Source organism: Manduca sexta, chromosome 16 (genome assembly GCF_014839805.1).
Source record: "Manduca sexta isolate Smith_Timp_Sample1 chromosome 16, JHU_Msex_v1.0, whole genome shotgun sequence".
NCBI lineage: Eukaryota > Metazoa > Arthropoda > Insecta > Lepidoptera > Sphingidae > Manduca > Manduca sexta.
This window is the reverse complement of record NC_051130.1, coordinates 8,713,067-8,734,779: the sequence shown is the minus strand read 5'-3', so window position 1 is coordinate 8,734,779 and position 21,713 is coordinate 8,713,067. Positions and strand designations below refer to the sequence as shown.

Sequence of the window (21,713 nt, the reverse complement as noted above, 5' to 3'; positions counted from 1 at the left end):
TAGAGTTGGTGGCAGCGCCGAAGTTAGACACAGCCTATGGGGGCTGTGTTAACACAGAGAATTAATTTTCAATATCCACATGAATACAGCACGTATAGAAAGAGATATAGATTTCAAATTAAATTGTAAAACGATTTTATGGTTGAACCACAAAGCACACTCAGGGTTACCATTTAAATTCTTTACGATACAAACAAAAGTAATTGAAAACATCTCATTGTTAATTCGACAGACTATCCCGACAAGAATCGATACCGTCTAGACACGTACGACACTACGTTGCAACTTGCATTCTCACTCCGCACTTCCAAGCTAAGTTCCCAGGGTTGGTGCGTTTCGTATTACGTACAGATCAGCTTGAATTTGATTTGTCTAGTTACTTATTTCGTGTTACGTTGCTATAGCTGACTGAGAAAACTTCAAGGTATTTGTAATGTTGGCAGTTGGCATAAATATGATGAAAAAAGTAATAGTTCGAAACATGGTAACAGTATGGTAAAAACTTTTGTAGCCTCAGTCCGATTTGTGTTCCGCGTCAGTCTATGTCAAGACGCAATATCATTGACCTATAGTAGGATTATATAATATTGACAGATTTAAACGGTATTTAAATAAGCCCAAAGTACAAATCTTAAGACCAATATAGGATTGTTAATCAATAAATATCGAGCTTAATAAATAAAAAAGTCATTGTCCAGTCCACCCTATAAGATAGCCGACATTTTTATGCCCAGGGAAAGAAATATAAAAGATAACACAGCCAACATTCATCATACAATGTCTGTGTAGACGGGATCTGTATCTCAATGTAAGAATACATTCCACGAGCTAGTTTCGCACTGTTTATACGTAAGAGTAAATAAGAAATATCTACGATTGTGTAATCACATGACTTGAGACAAATGTAAATGAAAAATAAGAAAAAACATAGTGGCAATTTTTTCAAACAATGTAGGCAACAGTAAAATATGAAATTATTACCTTGAAAAAATAAGGCCAATTTGACATATCTTCTTGAAAATAACATTACAATCGAAACGTAGATGAAAAATATAAAAGTGTGTTTCGAACAAAATAAACACAAATAAAAAGTAATTTTCAATTTAGTCAACCCAATGCCACTTCTGCTACTCTTAGAGAATCCATCGCAACGGCAATGTTACACTTGCAATCAGAAATACACGCACGCGCCATATTCGCTCTAAACTACAGAATGACAAAAAAATCAGAAAAGTAAAACTCTTCTAGTTTTACTTTTGATGAAAATATTTGTTATTCATGGATAATTTTCGCACAATGTTAGCAAAGATAAAGGCGAATACGGGGTTTCATTTATTAACGCAATATCAAAATGATTCTGCATGTCATTGACCGCACGGTATGTTACGACAAAACTTACGTCAATTTCATATAAACAGAAATAATTACTACAATGGTAATAGCTAGAGTTAGTGCATAATAGTGGCAAGGGTGAAATCTGATGAATGAGAACCCAACACAACTTATAGGCACTAATAATATGCATAAATGTGGCTTGAATATAGTTATGGTAATAATTAGATTATATCTTAATTACGAAAAGGAAACCGGCGGGAATTGTGTTATATGTGCGGGAATTGTGTTACCCTTCGCCAGTGGTGTAATAATGTTTTAGACAAAAATATCTTAAGCTTGGTTGAGCCCCACTAAGTATTTTTTCCGTCCATGTTTAGTAAAGTAGCTTCCTTACACCTAAACTTGCGCCTTCTAGCAAAAAACACTGTTTCTCTAAGGCCGTTATCAAACTGGTCTGCTACGATAATCATTTTTAAAGTTTAGAGTCTATGTTGAAATATCATTATAATTACTGAACATAATAAGATAAAACATCTAATGTCTCAAAATGGCGAGCATGGAATACCAAACAATACTTTGTAATTTAAGTTGTTGGAAGGTGTTTCTACTGTTTATGGGCGGTCGTATCGCTTACCATCAGGAGAACGACAAGCTCGTCTCGTCATTCAAAGCAATAAAAAAAAACAATTTTATACAGATTACGTACCCCTAACATACACGAGTTACGCGCATTCTAGGGAATGTCATAGAAGTCGTTTATGGATGATTATCGTAAAGATAATCAGCATGACGTCTTAATAGGTGCGTGTACTGATCTCTATCAAATTCATCGGATTACTGTCCGGTTTTGATTGATATAGATAAATATTAAATTAAAATATGTATACCTATTTGTGTAAAAAGGTGTCCTATAAATAAAGGTTCAAAAATGATTTTGTTTAGACGAATGTTAGACATTGAATTAAAATATTTTTCGGATTTTACCGCGATAAAATTCGAAAAATTGTTCAGTTTCAAGGTTCAAAAAGTTTGAAAAACCTAGAGTTAAGATTTAAATCGCGCCGACTGTCCCGTTCCCAGACTGGTCCTCTCTAGCAGTGGCGAATGGTGAAACTTTCCGAAGGGGAAACCGATATAACACAGGTCTAATATGCAGAAATGCAGACTGCAAATCGTTTTGATGATAATTAGATTCTACAGAAATTCTACATAAAGGGAAGTCGGCTGGAATCGGGTTATCGATGGCTCCTAAGTAAAATATAATAAAAAAAATTGCCATATTCACATTTTAGCGTTTCGTTATCTAGGTACTGTTTACTACCAAACCCATTTAATTCAAAAGTTAATAAGCGAAAAAATACTTCATTAATAATCATTTACTTACTTTCATTTAATGGGTTTTGGTAGTAAACAGAACTTACATTATGTTAAAAAAGTGAATATCGCTATTTTTACAGATACGATGGTTTACGTACGAGCCATTGTTAAATGAACCTTTCATCTCGGCTCTCCAGTCCACCCAGGCCGGCGCGGGCGATGCTCTACCTCGTTGTGTAAGGACACAGATGTTGGCATATAGCAATAAATTGTCAAATAGTACTGTGCTAGAATACTGTACAGACTTCAGTGGCGTAATAAATAAATGGCCGCCGGAAAAAGGATTTACTGGTACATATTTTTCATATCAGGAGGTGCCCCATCCGATTGAGAGGCCCTTTACCGCGTAGTTATGCCAATGTCCTGAAGATACCAAAGCCTTGACAATATCTGTTCCGGTTTTTATAGCTTTTTATTGCATCTTTATTTTTTTTTTAAACTAACTTGTATGTATTGAGATAAATAAATTATATAACCATACGTTTTTTATCTATTGTGACTATATAGTTAACTTAGCAAACACATGTTTACCAGTACTTTATTTTTTATAAGCACTGCTGATTACATATCTTAAAATGTGTACTAAAGTATACATATAATATTTGAGCAAAATAAACATTTTATTTTTGACATACTATTGTGTTTATTATGATGTTATTTGAGTTTTTTCTCGCGATAGATAACGTTCAATTTTAAAGAATAAGCTGCATCATGCAGCCCATATTTGTGTAGTCAGAATACGTAGTATAATATATTCTGGAACAGAAGATAAAATAAGTTCCCTACATCCCCAAAGATGTAGGCAGAGGTGCAACTGGTGGACTCAATTTTCGCAGTGTGTATTCCGTCCCATGAGTTCTTTATCTCCAAAGGGGTCGGCAGAGGCGCAACTGGTACACTCACTTTTCGCTATTCCGTCCTATGACAGGATAGGGTGCAAGGCTATCGCCATATCGGGCTCAAATTCCAAACGGCCGATACTGAGTAGAATAACCTATTATCACTGCCCAGCCTTGGGATCGAACCCGAGACCTTGGCACTACACTCCTACTGTAATACAACTACGCCACCGAGGCAGTAATGTACCGAGGTAGTAATGAATATATCTGAAATGGTCTCTTCATCAAGCATATCTGACAATCCGCTCTATACAATGCAGTGATGTATGCGTTAACGTCGGGTAAGAATAGACATCTTACCGCTTTCTTGTGTACTCAGTTCACTCCAAACTCTACTATTCTACTGGTGGTCTTTCATATGTGAGAGTCCCCCTGGGTATGGACCACTGCAATGTCTATTTATGCCGCCAAGCAACAGTGTGTAGTCACTGTTGTGTTCCGGTTTCAAGGACATTGTAGCCAGTACAACTACTGGGCATAATAAGACTTAACATCTCATGTCTCAGAATGGCGAGCGTGGAATACCAAACAATACTTTGTAATTTAAGGTGTTGGATGATGTTTCTGCTGTTCATGGGCAGTCGTATCACTTACCATCAGGCGAACGCCAAGCTCGTCTCGTCATTCAAAGCAATAAAAAAATACTTTAATTTGATGCGATGTTTTACTAAGAACGATTTCGCCGGTATATCGCGAGACTTAGATAGGCCTACAATAAATACCTACATGTAAATTAGTGCTCCTTTGTCACGTCCGTGCGTCATTGCCTTGATAAAGATAATGGCTGATAACCCACGGTTTGAAGGATGACGCGAACCTCATCGAAAACACGTCAATATCGACTCTATGTTAAACGAAATAAGGATCACCAAATGTTTACCTTTCAACGCGTGTTTCAAGCTTCCATAAAAGTGTAGCGTACCAAACAATATGGGCATGATTACTACGAGTACTCTCAAGGTATTCGCTTCTAAATTTATTTTATTTTTTACTATGAAATATCTTGCTGATATACTTAGTCTGGCCATAAATACTGTTACACTTAATTATAAAAAAATATTACATTTGAATTTCGAATCTGTCATTTTTATACGATTGTTCATTGTGTTTTCTCATTTTGGCGCCAATACATTGTAAAATATTTTGCGATATTAAAATGGTGTGGGGTGATAAAGAGAACCGAATCGCTGTGATAGCATTACACAAAGTAGGTATGGAGCCAAATGCAATTTTTAAAACTCTCCATACACTTGGTATTAGTAAAATGTTTGTGTACCGGGCTATTAATAGGTACAATGAGACCTCCTCTGTTTGTGACAGAAAAAGATCTGGCCGTCCACGTAGTGTTCGTACGAAAAAGGTGGTCAAAGCAGTAAGGGAAAGAATTCGAAGAAATCCTGTCCGAAAGCAAAAGATTTTATCTCGGGAAATGAAGATAGCACCTAGAACCATGTCGCGTATTTTAAAAGATGACTTAGGACTTGCAGCCTATAAGAGACGCACTGGCCATTTCTTAACTGATAATTTAAAGAAGAATAGGGTGGTAAAATCGAAACAACTACTGAAGCGGTACGCAAAGGGAGGTCACAGAAAAATTTTGTTTACGGATGAGAAAATTTTTACAATTGAGCAACATTTTAACAAACAAAATGACCGTATTTATGCTCAAAGCTCTAAGGTAGCTTCCCAATTAGTCGACAGAGTGCAACGTGGACATTATCCGACTTCAGTGATGGTTTGGTGGGGTGTTAGCTATGAAGGAGTGACTGAGCCATATTTTTTGTGAAAAAGGTATCAAAACATCGGCACAAGTGTATCAAGATACCATTCTTGAGAAGGTAGTTAAGCCCCTTAACATCACCATGTTCAATAACCAAGTATGGTCCTTCCAGCAAGACTCGGCGCCGGGTCATAAAGCTCGGTCCACGCAGTCTTGGTTGGAATCGAACGTTTCGGACTTCATCAGAGCTGAAGACTGGCCGTCGTCTAGTCCCGATCTTAATCCGCTGGATTATGATTTGTGGTCAGTTTTAGAGAGTACAGCTTGCTCTAAACGCCATGATAATTTGGAGTCCCTAAAACAATCTATACGATTGGCAGTGAAGAATTTTCCCATGGAAAGAGTGCGTGCTTCTATTGATAACTGGCCTCATCGTTTAAAGGACTGTATTGCAGCCAATGGAGACCACTTCGAATAAGCTTTTTATATTTTTAATTGTTTTATATTTATGTATTAAACTGACACACTGTAAAAGTAATAAATGTTATTTGCAGTTAACAATTTTCTTTTTTCTTTATTACAATATTTATGGCAAGACTAGGTATTTTATCGATCTCTTAATCTATATAGGTTATCTTGCGATCTGAACGCTTACAATGCACACCTGTAATTTTATATACTAATAAAGATATAATTAATTGAGACGAATAACTGTATTGTGGGTGTGGTGGATATCTGAGCGGGTCAGAGCGTTGTGATCTCAAGGTCGACAGGCTAAGCGCGTACAGTAGTTAGAAGTAAATATTACAGAGCTATAGTGAGATATAGTACTCAACAGCAAAGATTATAAAAAGAGATGCATCTTAAATTTTGTCGCTACTTTACCGAATCTCTTTCTAAAGCCCAATGTTTATTTACTGTCGTGTTTTATTTTTTACGTGCACATACAGATAGATTGGGGTCCTATAGAATGTCGATTGACGAGTGATGATTACCCCTCGCCAGTCGACACAATTATGTCGGCCTGTTGAAATCAGATATACGCAGGCTGATCCCGGAACGAGAGACACTTACATGGGCGGGTTTTAACACCTTGTGCACGGTGGTATTGTATATTGATTGAAAATATTAATTAACAATACAGAAGAAGGTCGAACAGGCTGTCTATTCTCCACGGAGCCCCGTGGTTACACTGTAAAGAGAGTCTTTAATAAGTCACATGTTTTCAACATAAAGCAAAGGAAATTGAATTTTATTGACACTGAATAGCGAATATTACACGGTGAATATTATAAAATATCTTATAAATACAATCAACGTATAGTATTGTGTTAAAATTTACATATTCTGAAGCATCGAGAGAATCCTTGAATTGATAATTTAGTGATGAATAAAGCATTAGTAACCTTGGAAGACCTAAAATTATTTATCAAATATTTTTATATTAAGACTTTTTCTCACCCATTTATGCTATTTTTATATCATCTTAAGCCATTGGAAATCTACTGCTGAAAATAGGCCTCCATAATAATCCCTATATAAAATAAATAAATAAAAAGCCTTATTATTCCTTGCATTATTACATGATTATCTTATTGCTAATAAGTGTGGTATTCTGTTGGTTAAATTTAAATTAATTGTTAGTTTTGTTAGGTTTTTTTTATGTAAGACCACCGTATTGGATAAAGGGCTCCTCCAATGATGGCCATTTTTGTGTAATCCCTATATATGCTTTGTATAACTTAATCAATTTTCGTGACGAAATTCTTTCCTATGAATCAAGGCAAGTCAAAAATTCTAGTCAATTTTCATCAATGGTAACATACTTCGTAAACACCTCAGTTATTTGCATTTCCCTGGCGTTATCTTCAATGCATGACGTCACGTGGAACTTAATTTATCTCTACAATTCTCAGGAAGCATAACATGCATCACTGAGAATGAAATATTAATATCAATCAAATTAGATCAAGTAAAGTGATATCTCCACATTTGTCTTTAGGCTTCTGTAGACAAAACTGTTACGTAACTCCATCACGCAAACTCCAAATTCCTTTGTAAAACAAAATTTCCGTAGTTAAACGCAAATAAATCGTTAGTCAGTCAGGTATGATGTATTTTACAGCGTGGTACTAATCCGCGTTATAATTAGATTTTCGCGCACAACCGCGCGCATTACCGCCGGTTCATGTTAAAATTAACCCAAAAATGCAGTATAATTAAACGCTTATCTCTGCTGTTTTGGCAATGTCGATTAGTGTGTGGTAAAATGGTTATTCAAGATTTATTTTATATTACACATACACTCACGCCTTTTATCCCTGATGGAGTAGACAGAATTCCATCATTCGTCCATCCTTTATACCCTTAGACTCATCTCAGTACATTTACTAAGCAGCACTAATAATTTTTACACTATTGGGCGGCCTAACTAAATCGTTGCAGACAAGCCACAATTTTTGATAAGAAAAATTTAAAAGCATCAATATTTGAATGCAACAAGGTAGATTTTCGGGTGAAGGTAAATGTAAGACATAATATTAACTTAAACACAATTTCCACCGAACAATTCAACATTACCATTTGTTCGAAGATTTATTTTAAAATATGAAAATTTCATTCCATTTTACGCAGAAACTACATTGACTTACAATGCATTCTCTTTTCATATGGAATTCAATGTCCATAAATTTGCTTTATTTATTCAGCCTTATAGTGAAGCGTAGTTAAAACACTGCTGGCATAGTTTAAAACAAGGTTTGAAGTCATGTTTTCCTGTTTATTTTCTGAAAAACAATAACTATTTATCAATTTCGTTGTTCTATTTAACTCAAAACCTTCATTGGAATAATATAAATGTTTCATAGCTTTCAAAATGTGAGAGATAAACTGATTTATGTAATCTTCTTGGATGTCGGATATTTTTTAAACTCCTAAATTTCATGCCTATCCGGAGACACTTACATATAACAATACATTGTACTGGACTTATTGCCGAATTTCTAAAACTATCCCTTAAAAAAATAAAAGATATAATGGCAAAAAACATTAACCGAAAACATTATTTCCTCATTACAAATGAAAAATAAAGTACAAAAAAGGTTCCAACCTAAACAAATCGGAACCCCGGTAACAGCACTTAGTAAATAATAATTCAGTTTTAACGAGTTTTTGTAAAAATCCGACATCCGACCGGGGAAACAATTTTATTCTATTATGAAAGGTAAACAATGCTAAAAAGGCGGGACATCGATAAGACGACGGTTAAAAAATTGTTGCTGGTTGAACATTTTTGATTTGTTTTTTATGTGAAGCTAAACTAAAAAATAAGCTTCTTGCGCAAAAAATATGCTGTATCATGTCTTGCCTAACCGTCATTTTATAATATATAATAAATGAATCCAAATGCTTTTTTCGATTTATCAAAAGAAATGTACCAATCAGAATCGTTTTTGACATGTTTACAAATGAGTTATTGTGATTGGTGCTTTCTCGAAATCGGTTTGAAGATTGAGATTGCGATAATTTATAAAAAAAACGGCTATAAGTCAATGCAAAAAGTTGTTATGGTTTAAGTCCACAAGTCTCAATATTATGACAAGAAATCAAGTATTTAAATTTCCTCCTTGCTAGACACCATAATGGTGAGAGTTACATAAGTATCATAAAACTCAATTATACAATAACTTAAATGCTAAGTATCCGTATAATTATAAACTATACACATACCACAATGTAAGTAGATACAATTAGAACTTGCACCAACTGCAACCGCACACGAATCGAAACAAAATATAATTCCGCAATGCATCCTGGCTGAAAGGTAAACGTCCGAGCACAGTGACGTCACGGTGGCGTGCGAGTCTGGCGCGTGACGTCACGAGCTTCGAGCCAGGACGCGCCGCATTACACAACCACTTTAACCGCTAACTCCTTCAGCGTTATGCTATACGACTTAATGTGTGCTTCTATTTATGAGTCGATTTATGATTATAGTGTTATAAATATTTACTGTGTGATTTTTGAGATAGGGCAGAAAAGATACCTTAACCGCTGTAGCTACAAGAAAACTTTCTTAGGAGACTGAACATATTTTTAAAGACCATAAGATTTGTATTCACAGATAAAAAAAAATACATTCGGCAAGAAATTGGGCAATTTGTGTGAAAAATATTTTTATCAACCTAATAGGATCTATTGGCATCAAAAAAGTACTTACCTTTACTCTGCATTTACTTTTAAGTAAACATATTTATATACCTTCATAATATTTATAGTAAGACAAATTATATAATACATATCTTAATTATTTAATTGAAATTTGTACTAAAATACATATATGTAGAAGATAATGTTCCTAAAGAAACCGATTCTATAGTTCATAATACCAAACACTACGCGCACGTATACTGAACGAGAAATGTTGATAAAGTTTCACGAGCGTGCTTGCCGCACCGGCATTCGCTTTGAGTCAATTATACTTTGAACAACTCCTGTTATTACTTCGGGAAGTTTCTTTGTGTACGATATTGTAATACTCATGTATGTATAGGTATATAACAAAAACAAACTAGTTAAAATATAGGAGAAGCAAGAACCAAGAAATATTTATGAAATCATACTTTTAATATGAACAGTAATACTTGGTATAAGGTTGTCGAATGCTAATAAAATATGTAAAAATTAAAGTCTTCGAGAAGCGAAATTTATTAACTGAATATGATTCTAGACGTTATTATTTCATCATATAGAAAACTAGAAAATGTAAAAAACTTAACGAAAATATTAATTTTATATAACTGTCAATTGTTTGAAATAACTGACGGCGATTGACAGAATGCGCGCTGGAAATTCATAGTTAAGACGGGACAACGTCTGTCGGATCAGCTAGTGGTAAATAAATATACCTCTTTCCAATTTACTGTTAACATAGAAAAACTTAAGTTAAGCGGCGATAGCCTAGTTGGGTGTGGAACGGACTGCCAAGACGAATGTCCGCAGGTTCAAATCCCAAGGGCACACACCTCTGACTTTTCTAAAAAATCATGTGTGTATTCTTTGTGAATTTATCGTTCGCTTTAACGGTGAAGGAAAACATCGTGAGGAAACCTGCACATCTGAGACGATTCTGTATAAGAATTTCGAAGGTGTGTGAAGTCTACCAATCCGCATTAGGCCAGCGTGGTGGACTAAGGCCTAATCCCTCTCAATAGTAGAGCAGGCTCGTGCTCAGCAGTGGGCAAGTATATAATACAGGGCTGATATTATTATTATTATTATAGAACAACTTAACCACAGCGGATATCAAGTTAAACTCAACTCTCCTCAATTGCAACTGAGTAAACATTGTTAAACAGCAAAACACCGCGGGTGATGTAGCACATCAAATTAATCCGAATCACAGCGTGATGTAATCAAACCAAAATAAACATTTTGTATGAAAGAAATTGCATGCGTCATACAATCCGCGTACCATTTCGCGAAAGCTTTCAATGGTTGACGTCACGTGCGTTGTTTTATTAAAAGCTATTTTATTACGTGAAAATAGTTTTTCAGATCAAGGATGCGTGGTTATGACGTAAAGAGTTTTCCTGATCTGTCGATCCCACACAGCCACATTGAATGTTAGACTTGAAACAATGATATTTTCGTGTGATATCACTTAGTGAATATTTTTGTACATCCATAGATGCAGAATCCCTCTCAGTGGTAGAGGAGGCCTATGCTTGGCACTGTTGGCAGTGGGACAGTATACATATAATACAGGGCTGATATTATTATATTATATATAGATGCAGAATAGGATAAGGATGGTTGCTTGTGGTAGGATATATTTTATATCCGCCCGGATAGCGACCACCGTTTAAATGTTAAAACCCGCCTTATTGGCTGTAAGTGTGCCGCGTTCCGGGATCAGCCTGTGTATTATGATGAAACGCGGTAAAATAGTGTTTCAAGCCTCATTCAGAGGGAGTAAGTATTGTTAGTATTAATCGTTGTTTATCTGTCAAAATTCTCGTATACATAAAGTGAGACATAAAGACAGGCGAGACTAGACAATTCGCGCAACAACCCTATTGCGCAGTTTAGACGAAGTAATTTTTTTAAGCAAAACTTGCATACGGTTATTGCTAGCAATAATTGATCCATCTAAATGACGCTTTACTTGTCAATCCACAGTTTTGCACATAACAAGCTAATTAGGAAGCGCTCATTGAAAAATAGGTAATAGTAAGAGTTCGGTACGGCGAATACCGGGCAGGGTCCATAGCCAAGATATCTTATTACAATCGTTAACGCTAATAGAGAACAGGAAAAATGTACGCGGATGACATATCGTATCGATAAATCTATCGCAAGTATATCTCATTCTCATACAAAACGTTAGCAGTAACGATTGTAGAAAGGCACGTTCTTTACGGCCCCAGATCCAGCGTCAATACCGTATCGCCCAATCAGAATAAAGCCTTGGTGTGCGTGACAACCTTACAGATGAGGGTTGCGACTTGTGACGTATCGGGTGCAGGTAGGGTTGTCAGTTTTCGAATTTTGTTTTGGGTTAATAATGATTGACGAGGATAATGTTTGATGTAGCGTACGGTAATTTCACCAAAATGAGTGAAATGTACAAAACTGGACCCAAAAATTGGTTATCAAAAATATTTAATGCTTTGTTACCTTATTTATTTTTAAAATAATTGATATAGAATATGGACACGTGCATGGTCTTGCTTTATTTCTTATATTACTAATACAAAAGTTTGTGAAAATGTTTGTTAGAAGTACACGCATAGAGTACTGAGCGGATTAAACTGATAGTTGGCACATAAATTCTTTAGGGGAAGCCTCATCATCAGGGAACTTAATGATTTCTTATGTTTACGTGAATGTTAGACATTTAAATTAAACTATTTTACGGATATTATCGCGGTTTTAATATTTTACTTTTCACCCGACAATTCGAAGACTTTACAGCCTTCATGGTCACGTGAGGGACTGAGGTGATCCAAAGATCAGTGAACTTCCAAAAGCTGAAGACGTAGTCCTTGTCCTGTATATAGTGGTTGCTGTTTATCCCGGTAATTTATTCCTTTAGGAAAATGATTATTTTTTAATCTGATTATAATTTTCTCCTTTTCTTTTTACATTACTTTAAATCCCTTTCCATAGAAATGAATCAATCTCACTTTCCGCCTTTCATTTCTAATTAATCTGAAAAAGTTAAATAATTCCCTTTAACTTTCTATTCAATTTAGCTAAAATCTTAAGCCTGTAAAAAAGGGGCTAATTAATTATACGCGAAGCCATTTTTTTCTAAATTTTGTGGAGAAGACACACAACGACTTAAGGGGCTTACGAAGCTTCGAACCTCCAGTAATAGCCCATAAACAATCTAAATAGTTGACTAACGGCCATTTTAACAGTACCAGTCAACTTTACTATTATTTTGCCTAAATTGCGACGTTCGTATGCTGCTCTTGTAGCTTTTACTTGTTTACTGTTACTGTTTTTTTTTTTACATTTTATGAAGAAATTGACTAAAATTCGAAGCTGCTATCTAACATGGTATAAGCATATTAAATAATTTACGAAATCCAGCAGCTAATTGTATTGGCATATCTGTGATACAGAGGTACCACGTCAGTCGTGCCGGCTGATTTGGGTTCGAATCAAAACTGTCTACAACTTGGCTTTGGGGCTCGAGATAAGTTTGGCTATGATAGGACTACCATGGATTTGGTGTGAGATTGATATTTATTTTTCAATGAACAGTCATGACATTATTATTTTCAATTATATTACAGACCAAAATAGCATCGTTCCATCGAACACTTACATATAAGTTTATGATGTGTGATAACGCAAATTGTTAGGAATTATATAATAGTTTCCATATACTGCATAATCATCAAAGGCTAGTGATTTTCAAATCAGTGATTAACCTAATTACTGTTATTTATATATCCAAATATCAACTTTAATGAAAGTAAGAAAGTAAAACTGTGTTAATATAATTTATTTGTAAGGCGACTTCCTCACTGGCGTAGTCGTATTGTAGGAGTGCTGTGCTTCGGTCTAGGGTTTGATCATGGATCAATAATGTAATCGATTTTTTCTGCTCAGTATTAGGTCAGACTCTGGTATTTGTTTCCGAAAAGTGAGTGATTAGTTGTGCCTCTGCCTAGCTCTTCAGATATAAAATGATCTATGTGTTGTAAGATAACAAAAATACACACTTTTTCTTATTCTGCAGAATTTGGAAGTCCTTTGCTAAACATAGCCATTCCGCAACACACGTCCCCGAATACGCACACGCTAATATTTGTCGACGTGGTAAAGCTGTTTTTAGTGCGGTTGCTATGCGTTTGTATGACGTAAGTGAACGCCTGGGCTGAAGGACTAGCAAATATGACTACTAGTGAATGTGGGACGTAGGAATGAGGTGATTTTACAGGCTTTTATTTAACTTTCAATGTTTGTATGTATGTATGCTCGGGTCAAATCTTGCAAATGAATTTTGAAGCAATTATCTTAAATCGATTTATTATATTATGTTTATACGTTTTTTATTAAACGTAAGATTTTGTTTTGGTAATGTTGAATCCAACATACTATGACAAATTCAACACAACTATTTTACGATATATCGGAAATTTTATTAAAATTACTAGCTTTTGCTCGCGGCTCCGCCCGCGTTATAAAGTTTTTCAGGCTAAAGTTTTCCATTATAAAAGTAGTAGTTTCCGGGGAGCCTACGTTCTTCCCAGGGTTACAAACTGTCTCCATACCAAATTTCATCTTAATACGTTGGGTAGTTTTTGAGTTTAAGACGTTCAGGTAGATGCAGCGGGGGACTTTGTTTTATAATATTTTTTTTTAGTACTTTTTAAGAGGAACAATCCCGTCATACATCATTGTTGCATAACTTTAACCGTTTAGTTTACGCAAGGCACGCAACGGAAGCTCTCAAAACTAATAAATTGTCCTCGTATTTGCAACATGTTTCATTACTGCTCCGCTCCTATTGGTCATAGCGTGATGATATATAGCCTATAGCACCCCACAAATAAAGGGCTATCCAACACAAAAATATTTTTTCAGTTCAAACTGGTAGTTCCTGAGATTAGCCATTATTGCTCCGCTCCTATTGGTCATAGCGTGATGATATATAACTTAGAGCACTCCACAAACAAAGGGCTATTCAACACAAAAAGATTTTTTCAGTTCGAATCGGTAGTTCCTGAGTTTAGCCATTACTGCTCCGCTCCTATTGGGTATAGCGTGATGATATATAGCCTATAGCACTCCACGACTAAAGGGCTATCCAACGCAAAAAGATTTTTTCAGTTTGGACCGGTAGTTCCTGAGATTAGCCATTACTGCTCCGCTCCTATTGGGTATAGCGTGATGATATATAGCCTATAGCAATCCACGAACAAAGGGCTATCCAACGCAAAAATAATTTTTCAGTTTGGACCGGTAGTTCCTGAGATTAGCCATTACTGCTCCGCTCCTATTGGGTATAGCGTGATGATATATAGCCTATAGCACTCCACGGACAAAGGTCTATCCAACGCAAAAAGAATTTTTCAGTTTGGACCGGTAGTTCCTGAGATTAGCCATTACTGCTCTGCTCCTATTGGGTATAGCGTGATGATATATAGCCTATAGCACTCCACGGACAAAGGGCTATCCAACGCAAAAAGAATTTTTCAGTTTGGACTGGTAGTTCCTGAGATTAGCGCGTTCAAACAAACAAACAAACAAACAAACAAACAAACTCTTCAGCTTTATATAATAGTAATAGATTAATTTACCGAATTAATTATAAGTTGTGTGATTTACTTACCCATTTATTTGCTATGTGAGCTCAATTAACAAAAGAAAATATTTTGCATGAATTGATAATATTCTATTTTGTTTTTGGATTCCTCGGTGGCGTAGTTGTATTACGCTACGACTGCAGTGCTGTCGTCTTGGGTTCGATCCTCAGGTCGGGCAAAGTGATATTGGGTTCTTCTACAAACCAGTTGTACCCCTGCCTACCCCTTCGTGGATAAAGGGCGTGAGTATGTATATAATTTCCAGCCAGTTTGATACAATGGTTAGCGTTAACTCTGTTTGAAACTTAAGTATTACTTAGTTCGATAAGTATAAAACTCCATTGTGTACAAGCTACTTTGTAACTTTCTGTCCTTGTGCGAAACACTCTTGGGTATTATTAAGAAATGTTAGGCAGGTAGAGTGAGGAGAAATAGCTGCTTCCCCATATTCAACACAAGTACATATTGATATAAAACAATACAAGTATGTACTTGTTTTGTTCAATATGTTTTAAATACCTCCCTCAGTGGCGTTGTTGTACTGCATGCGCAGTACGGCAGCGCTCTGAGGTCCCGGATTCGAATTCCGGATTGGGCAAATTGATATTTTTCTCAGTATCAGCCCGGAGTCTGGAATTTGTGTCGATAGACCCGCCCGCTATCACATCATGGGACGGAACACACTTGGCGAAAATGGGTCCCGGTTGCGCCACTGCATACCCCTTCGGGGGTAAATGCGTGATGTGTGTTTGTTTTTGTTTAAGTACTTTGGATGTACTTGGATTTGATTATTGGGCCTACCTGTACAAAATTTTCACATTGCTCTCATTTCAGAATTACCGATGTTGCTCCCTTGAGTTGAAAGCTGGATCATGTATTAAGGCGTAATATTTTAAAACTAAAGTATCATCCATCTTGTCTTTTAGATTATAAATAACCAATGCTGCAATTTCGGGATAGATTTGCCACAATTATTCAAATTATTTAGAATTCTAAATCAACATGAGGACCGAATACCGTATTTTACATCTACTCTGAATAAATAAGCGTAAGTAATGATTTAATCAGCTTAAGGCGACAAAACTCAATTAGCGACATGATCGTAGCGAATTTCATAAAGGTGCGTGTAAAGCAAAACTTAATTATTGAATTATAAAATGACATGTCTTGCCAATTACGGTTATCGAGTTTTCATTGATTATTGAATTTTGTCAGCGCCTCGAGTACGTGCCGAATCGTCGGATCATGAACCATATTATGAAGACATGGATATCGGTAAATAATTTACGAGATATATTGGTTTATTTATAAATTTACTTTTCCATATTCATGCAAGTATCACTAGGCGTAAAATAAATAAATAAATAAAATACTTTATTTATCACGTAGGCGAATAAAGTTGCACTTATGATACGTGAAAACAAAGCATAAGAATAATTATTATTATTTCTAAACAACTATTAAAATTACTTATATAACTATGGACATTTTAAATTAGGGATAATATTTATAATAAAAACAAGGTACAAAACGAAGTAACCAGCTCGGGCTGGCTGACAAGTAGGGGGAATAGATCGTAGATAGGCATACATCTAACGGCCCTAGTTTATTTTTTAACTTTAAGGAGCTTGGTCGTAATTTCCATCTTGCTCCATACGCCTGCTTTCACAGGTGTTCATTCACTTTTCACGATATCGTTGAGCTTAATTGCGTTTAATGACGTGATAGGAAGCGAATCCTTCGCAGCAGTGTTACCAACATTTCGAATAGAAAATCTCGTCTTAAATTCAACTACATATCTGGGGGTCGCTGGTTGACTTCCTCCATTTATAGCTGAAGTTCCCCTTTAATAGATTTTAGTGATCTTGATAAAAATATTTAATTTAGCAAATTTTTACGCAAATATTCAGCGGACTTAAACATAAGATCACAACCCATGTGTCATTTGTAGTATTCATATTTTGGTAAATTCTCTTTATTTTAAAGGTATTTTTTTACATTTTTACATATACATTTAAAAAAAAAACATGTATATAAAAATATAAAAAAAATTATGACCCTCCGATGGCGAAGCTCGAGGCCCAGGCCAGCGGCGGTTAGGGATTCAAAGTGAGGAATCTCCTCACAATGCGCGCCGTGTCCAGCAATACTGACTTCTGCATCTGGCCTCCGACCCAACGGCCAATTGAGAGCTTCCGAAGATGTTGGTCGAGGCTCTTTGGTACCAATCCATGCGCAGAAATGACAATCGGGACAATAATTGTAGAGTCTACATCCCACATGTCGGTAACCTCATGTGCCAAGTCTAAATATTTAGACAATTTATCTTTTTCGGCCTTAACAAGGTTATCATCTATCGTCTATCGTATTAATATTATTATTAATCTTGTTGGGTCTTACCCTTTGGCTGTAAATGGTGTAGTTTAATATTTTAAAAATAGTATCCAGCTTTATGGACTATAATAAAAAAATATGTATTAATTATCTTCCCTTTAAATAAGGATAGAAATCAAGGAACTAACCGATACGATCCCTTAATAAAGCGGTCATATATTTCAGATATGGGTTATCTACCTGCTGACGTCTACTACTACCACATCATACACCACTCAAAGACCAAAAAAACCGCCAAAGGTACAGGAAATGCGCTACATTACGAACTGGGGTAAATATAAATTGCCCAAAGTAGTTCACGTCAAAGATTTGACCAAAATCCTCGAGCAGATTTCATATTACAGACAGATGAAGTACTGTCCGTATAAGAATAAATATAAATGTCTGACAACTGATAAAGACGAAATAATTAGCAGAATAATAGCTAATTACTTCGCATCGAAAATAAACGAAACTCAAACAAACAGAAACGAAACTGTAGAAATAAAAAATAATAATAAAAAACAAAAGAAATATAAAAAAAATAAAAAAGCTAACATGACGGATAAACCTATAAATAAATCTATGAATGAAAGTAAAATGGAGGCTGTTAAAAAATATCAGCGCGTTGGACCTGATTACGATTTCATTGAAGAACCGATTTTTAATCATAATTACAGAAACAAAAGAATATTGAAGTTAGAATTAATTTCTGAACCAAGCAAAAATCGATTAAATCAAGACATCTATAGACCATCACGTAATGAGGAATTTAAAGATCTTACAAGGAAGCATCAAAGAAACAGTCGTAAAATGAAGAAATCGCAACGTTTTCGACGAGGTACGGGAACTACACCAGCCAGATGGTGTGATGGTCGTAGAAGATGGATACGGAGACAAACCACTAAAACTACTAAAGTGGTAAAGACTACAACCTCGTCAGATTTGTCATAATATAAAATAAAAAAAAAATAATTTTAGTAATAAGAAATACGAAATTAATTATAATACCACAACGAAGCCCCCTTTTCTGTCTGTTTGTATGTTATCGATTTTATCAAAATCTACTGAACGATTTTGTATGAAATTTGGTAAGGAGGTAGTATAAGACCCTGGGAAGATTAAAGACTATTTTCTATCCCGAGAGAATATATAGCGGGACTTTTATCCCGGAAAATTCCTTTACGCGTGCGAAGCCGCGAAGAAAAGCTATAGTAGAAGTTAAAGTCTAAGATATACATAAGACTTAGACGTTGGGGTCACAAATCTATTACACACCAAGGTCTAATGCCTACTGTTTTACCATATTTGTCCATCTGTATACATAACAAAGACCTAAATTTGTAAAGAATGACGCTAATTGCTAACATACATGAAACAAATACAGTTCGTACGTATAGTTATGACGTGATCGGTGTACACAACACAAATTGTTTGTAAATTCTTGCTTCATCGGTGTTAAACGCATCTCATTTAGTTTACAAGACCATCCCGGTTCAGTAGCTCAGTCGCGCAAAGCACTTTGATCTTTCAAGACAATAAATTTCTTTGATCGTCCAATTGGTCCAATTTTTGTAACATTAACATTCAAAATTTCAAATGCCGCTTCCCTTCCTCGTAAAAAGTTTTATTTAAAAGGGCGTTTTATCGCTTCCCTACTTATTTTATTATTGTTGTGAATAAAATATTATGTCAGCCTTCCAAATCCTTACTTAAAGCCCCATTTAAAAAGTGATTTATCTGAAATGTTTTTACTTCAAAACTTTAATCTTTTCAGTATAATTAAGACCGACGTTGGTTATTATAAATAAATTAGGAAAAAGTCAATCGGGGATGTTTACAAAATTATATTAAACAATGGCATCTTGAAGAATGGTTGTGAATTTAAATCAAAAGATTATTAGGCATTGCGTCACAACTTCTGGCCGAACTACACTATTTTGAAACTTTGAGTACCTAGCTTGTTGGAACTGTTAAACTATACGACGTTTTTAGTGACAACACACGAACTAACTTGTTTTATTTCAAATAAAATGTCATAAACCAGGATACAGTATAGATAGAAACATAGACAAAATCATTGTACATAAAACGTTGTTGATATAATTACAGCAGGAACAACTATTAGTTTTACAGTAGCGTGGTTTTTCTTAACAACGTGAAGCTTTGCGTAGGGTTAAAATATGACTCACCAGATATCCTCTTAATATGCAATTGGGTTGCAAAATTGTTCCCCATTTGCGAAACATAACTATCCTTCTTGCTGGATAGTTGGATGCTAAAGCCATCAGACTCCAGCGAGGCTCTCGGAGCTCGTGCAGCTTGCACAGCCTTGTTACACACTGGTGTAGGGGCTACCTTAGCCAAAGCAGCTTCTTGGGAGCCTGTGCTGTCGCGACGACGATTCTTATGGTCTAATAGCATACTTGGGGTACAACCCATGTTGGCACTACACTTTGGCACATTCACTGGCACTTACACGCTCCATTGTTCACTGAAACAAAAGAAATAAATGTTATTTTGATGTTACATAAGTTGTATTTTGTTTTCGAGTAAACAATAGCTGAAGCCTTTGAGGTAGATTGAAATTTAAAAGAACGCCACGGTCGGAGACAAAAAATACAGTAAGTAAACGCCTCGGGACATTTTAAATGATTTCATTTTGAAAAAATATAACAAATACACTGTGAGGTGAATTTTAAAAGAAATATGATAATTGAATAGTGTTTTTTATTTCAAATAAATTTCAAATATTTATAGTAACAGAAGATAAGCCAACGCTTTTAATGCTTAAAATCTTTGAAAACGCGAATAACATTAAAAATGATGACTTAAATGCTATAAATCAAGAATTTACAATACTAAAACATACAAATACAACATAGTATACACACTAATAAACAAATGGTAAGCAAAATAAATTAACCACTCATGACTATCTTCACAGTTATTAGCGACAGAAATTAATCATCTGTTTTATTAGACGCTAGCATTATCCTGTGAACTCAAAGGAAAATGTTTACACAATATATTTCGCGATGACAATGAAAATTCTTAAGGTTTTGTAATCACAAAGTTTATGTCCCGTAAAGGTCACGATTACATTTTTAATATATTTTTAAATGCTCTGAGTTTAAATAAAGTAATGATACTGTTCCTACTTTATACTTTTGAAATGAGTTTAAAAAGAGCAACAAGAATTTCTTTTCCGTTTTTTTTTTTCAGAGGGAAACTGCTTTCTGATCTAGTGGTAAAGTATTTTTTTTACTGAATCTTAATAATGTTAAACATTTTAGAAATACAGATTAGCTGGAACTAGCTGACATACTTGCGTAAATTGCTGATATTTTGCTGTAAATAAAATTAATGTATTTTATAGTAACCAAAAAGCTGTTATTAAGTATATACGTAATAGCAAAGAACAGATGTCATTTGATTGCCAAGTGTAAGACGTATTAATTCCAAAATTTACATACTGATGTGATTGGTTACTTGGAGTGCAATTACGTCAGTTAGAATCACTGGAGCAATTAGTCTGTAAGTAATTAAAGTGTCAAAACCCGTCTATACAGGGCCATTCTGACATTGCGTTACTAAATAAACCCATGTTCTTATCTTCTTAGTAATAACACTACAATAAGTTACTAGAACCGTAGATGTAAAATAATAAAAGAATAAGTTTCGAACAAAATAATTATCAATAAAAAATATTTTTACTTTAACACGTCCTATGCCACTACTACTACTCTAAGAAAATTTGTGACATCGGCAACATTACACTTTTCATCAGAAGTACACTTGCGCATGCATATTCGCACGAAACTACAAAATGATCAGAAAATCAGTAAAGTAAAACTGGGATTTTTGGTCACACAATGTAAGCAGTAAACAAGAGTATGTGATTGCATTTATTAACAAAATCTCAAAATGACCCTCTACACTAAAATTGAACTTGTACTTTTACTCACTGATTCAAAACTAATTAAACAACGCCCAGCCCAAATCCTTGGACTTAGAAAACGGTAATTTTGCATAGAAACTTCTTATAGTACATAGCAACGAAGTTAGAGGATTTATAAAGGAGTAAGAACTAAGAAAGTATATTACGAAACTGGGTGAATTAAAGTTAAAATGTTATTTAAGAAACAATAATATAGTCAGCAGACCTCAATCCGTCTATGGAGG

At 35.1% G+C, this 21,713-nt stretch overlaps 1 protein-coding gene across 2 annotated transcripts in view; it reads right to left on the bottom strand.

The window, feature by feature from the left end:
* The window catches only part of LOC115448505 (high affinity cAMP-specific and IBMX-insensitive 3',5'-cyclic phosphodiesterase 8), a 226,816-nt gene that overhangs the window by 166,591 nt on the left and 38,512 nt on the right, over positions 1-21,713 (bottom strand). Inside the window, exon 2 of one of the 2 annotated variants that reach the window (XM_037439130.1) lies at positions 19,721-20,022. In XM_037439130.1, coding sequence (XP_037295027.1) covers positions 19,721-19,970 — 250 coding nt within the window. In that variant the 5' untranslated portion in view covers positions 19,971-20,022. Of the gene's footprint in view, positions 1-19,720; positions 20,023-21,713 lie in introns of those variants that run through there. The other variant, XM_037439135.1, reaches the window with a different exon arrangement.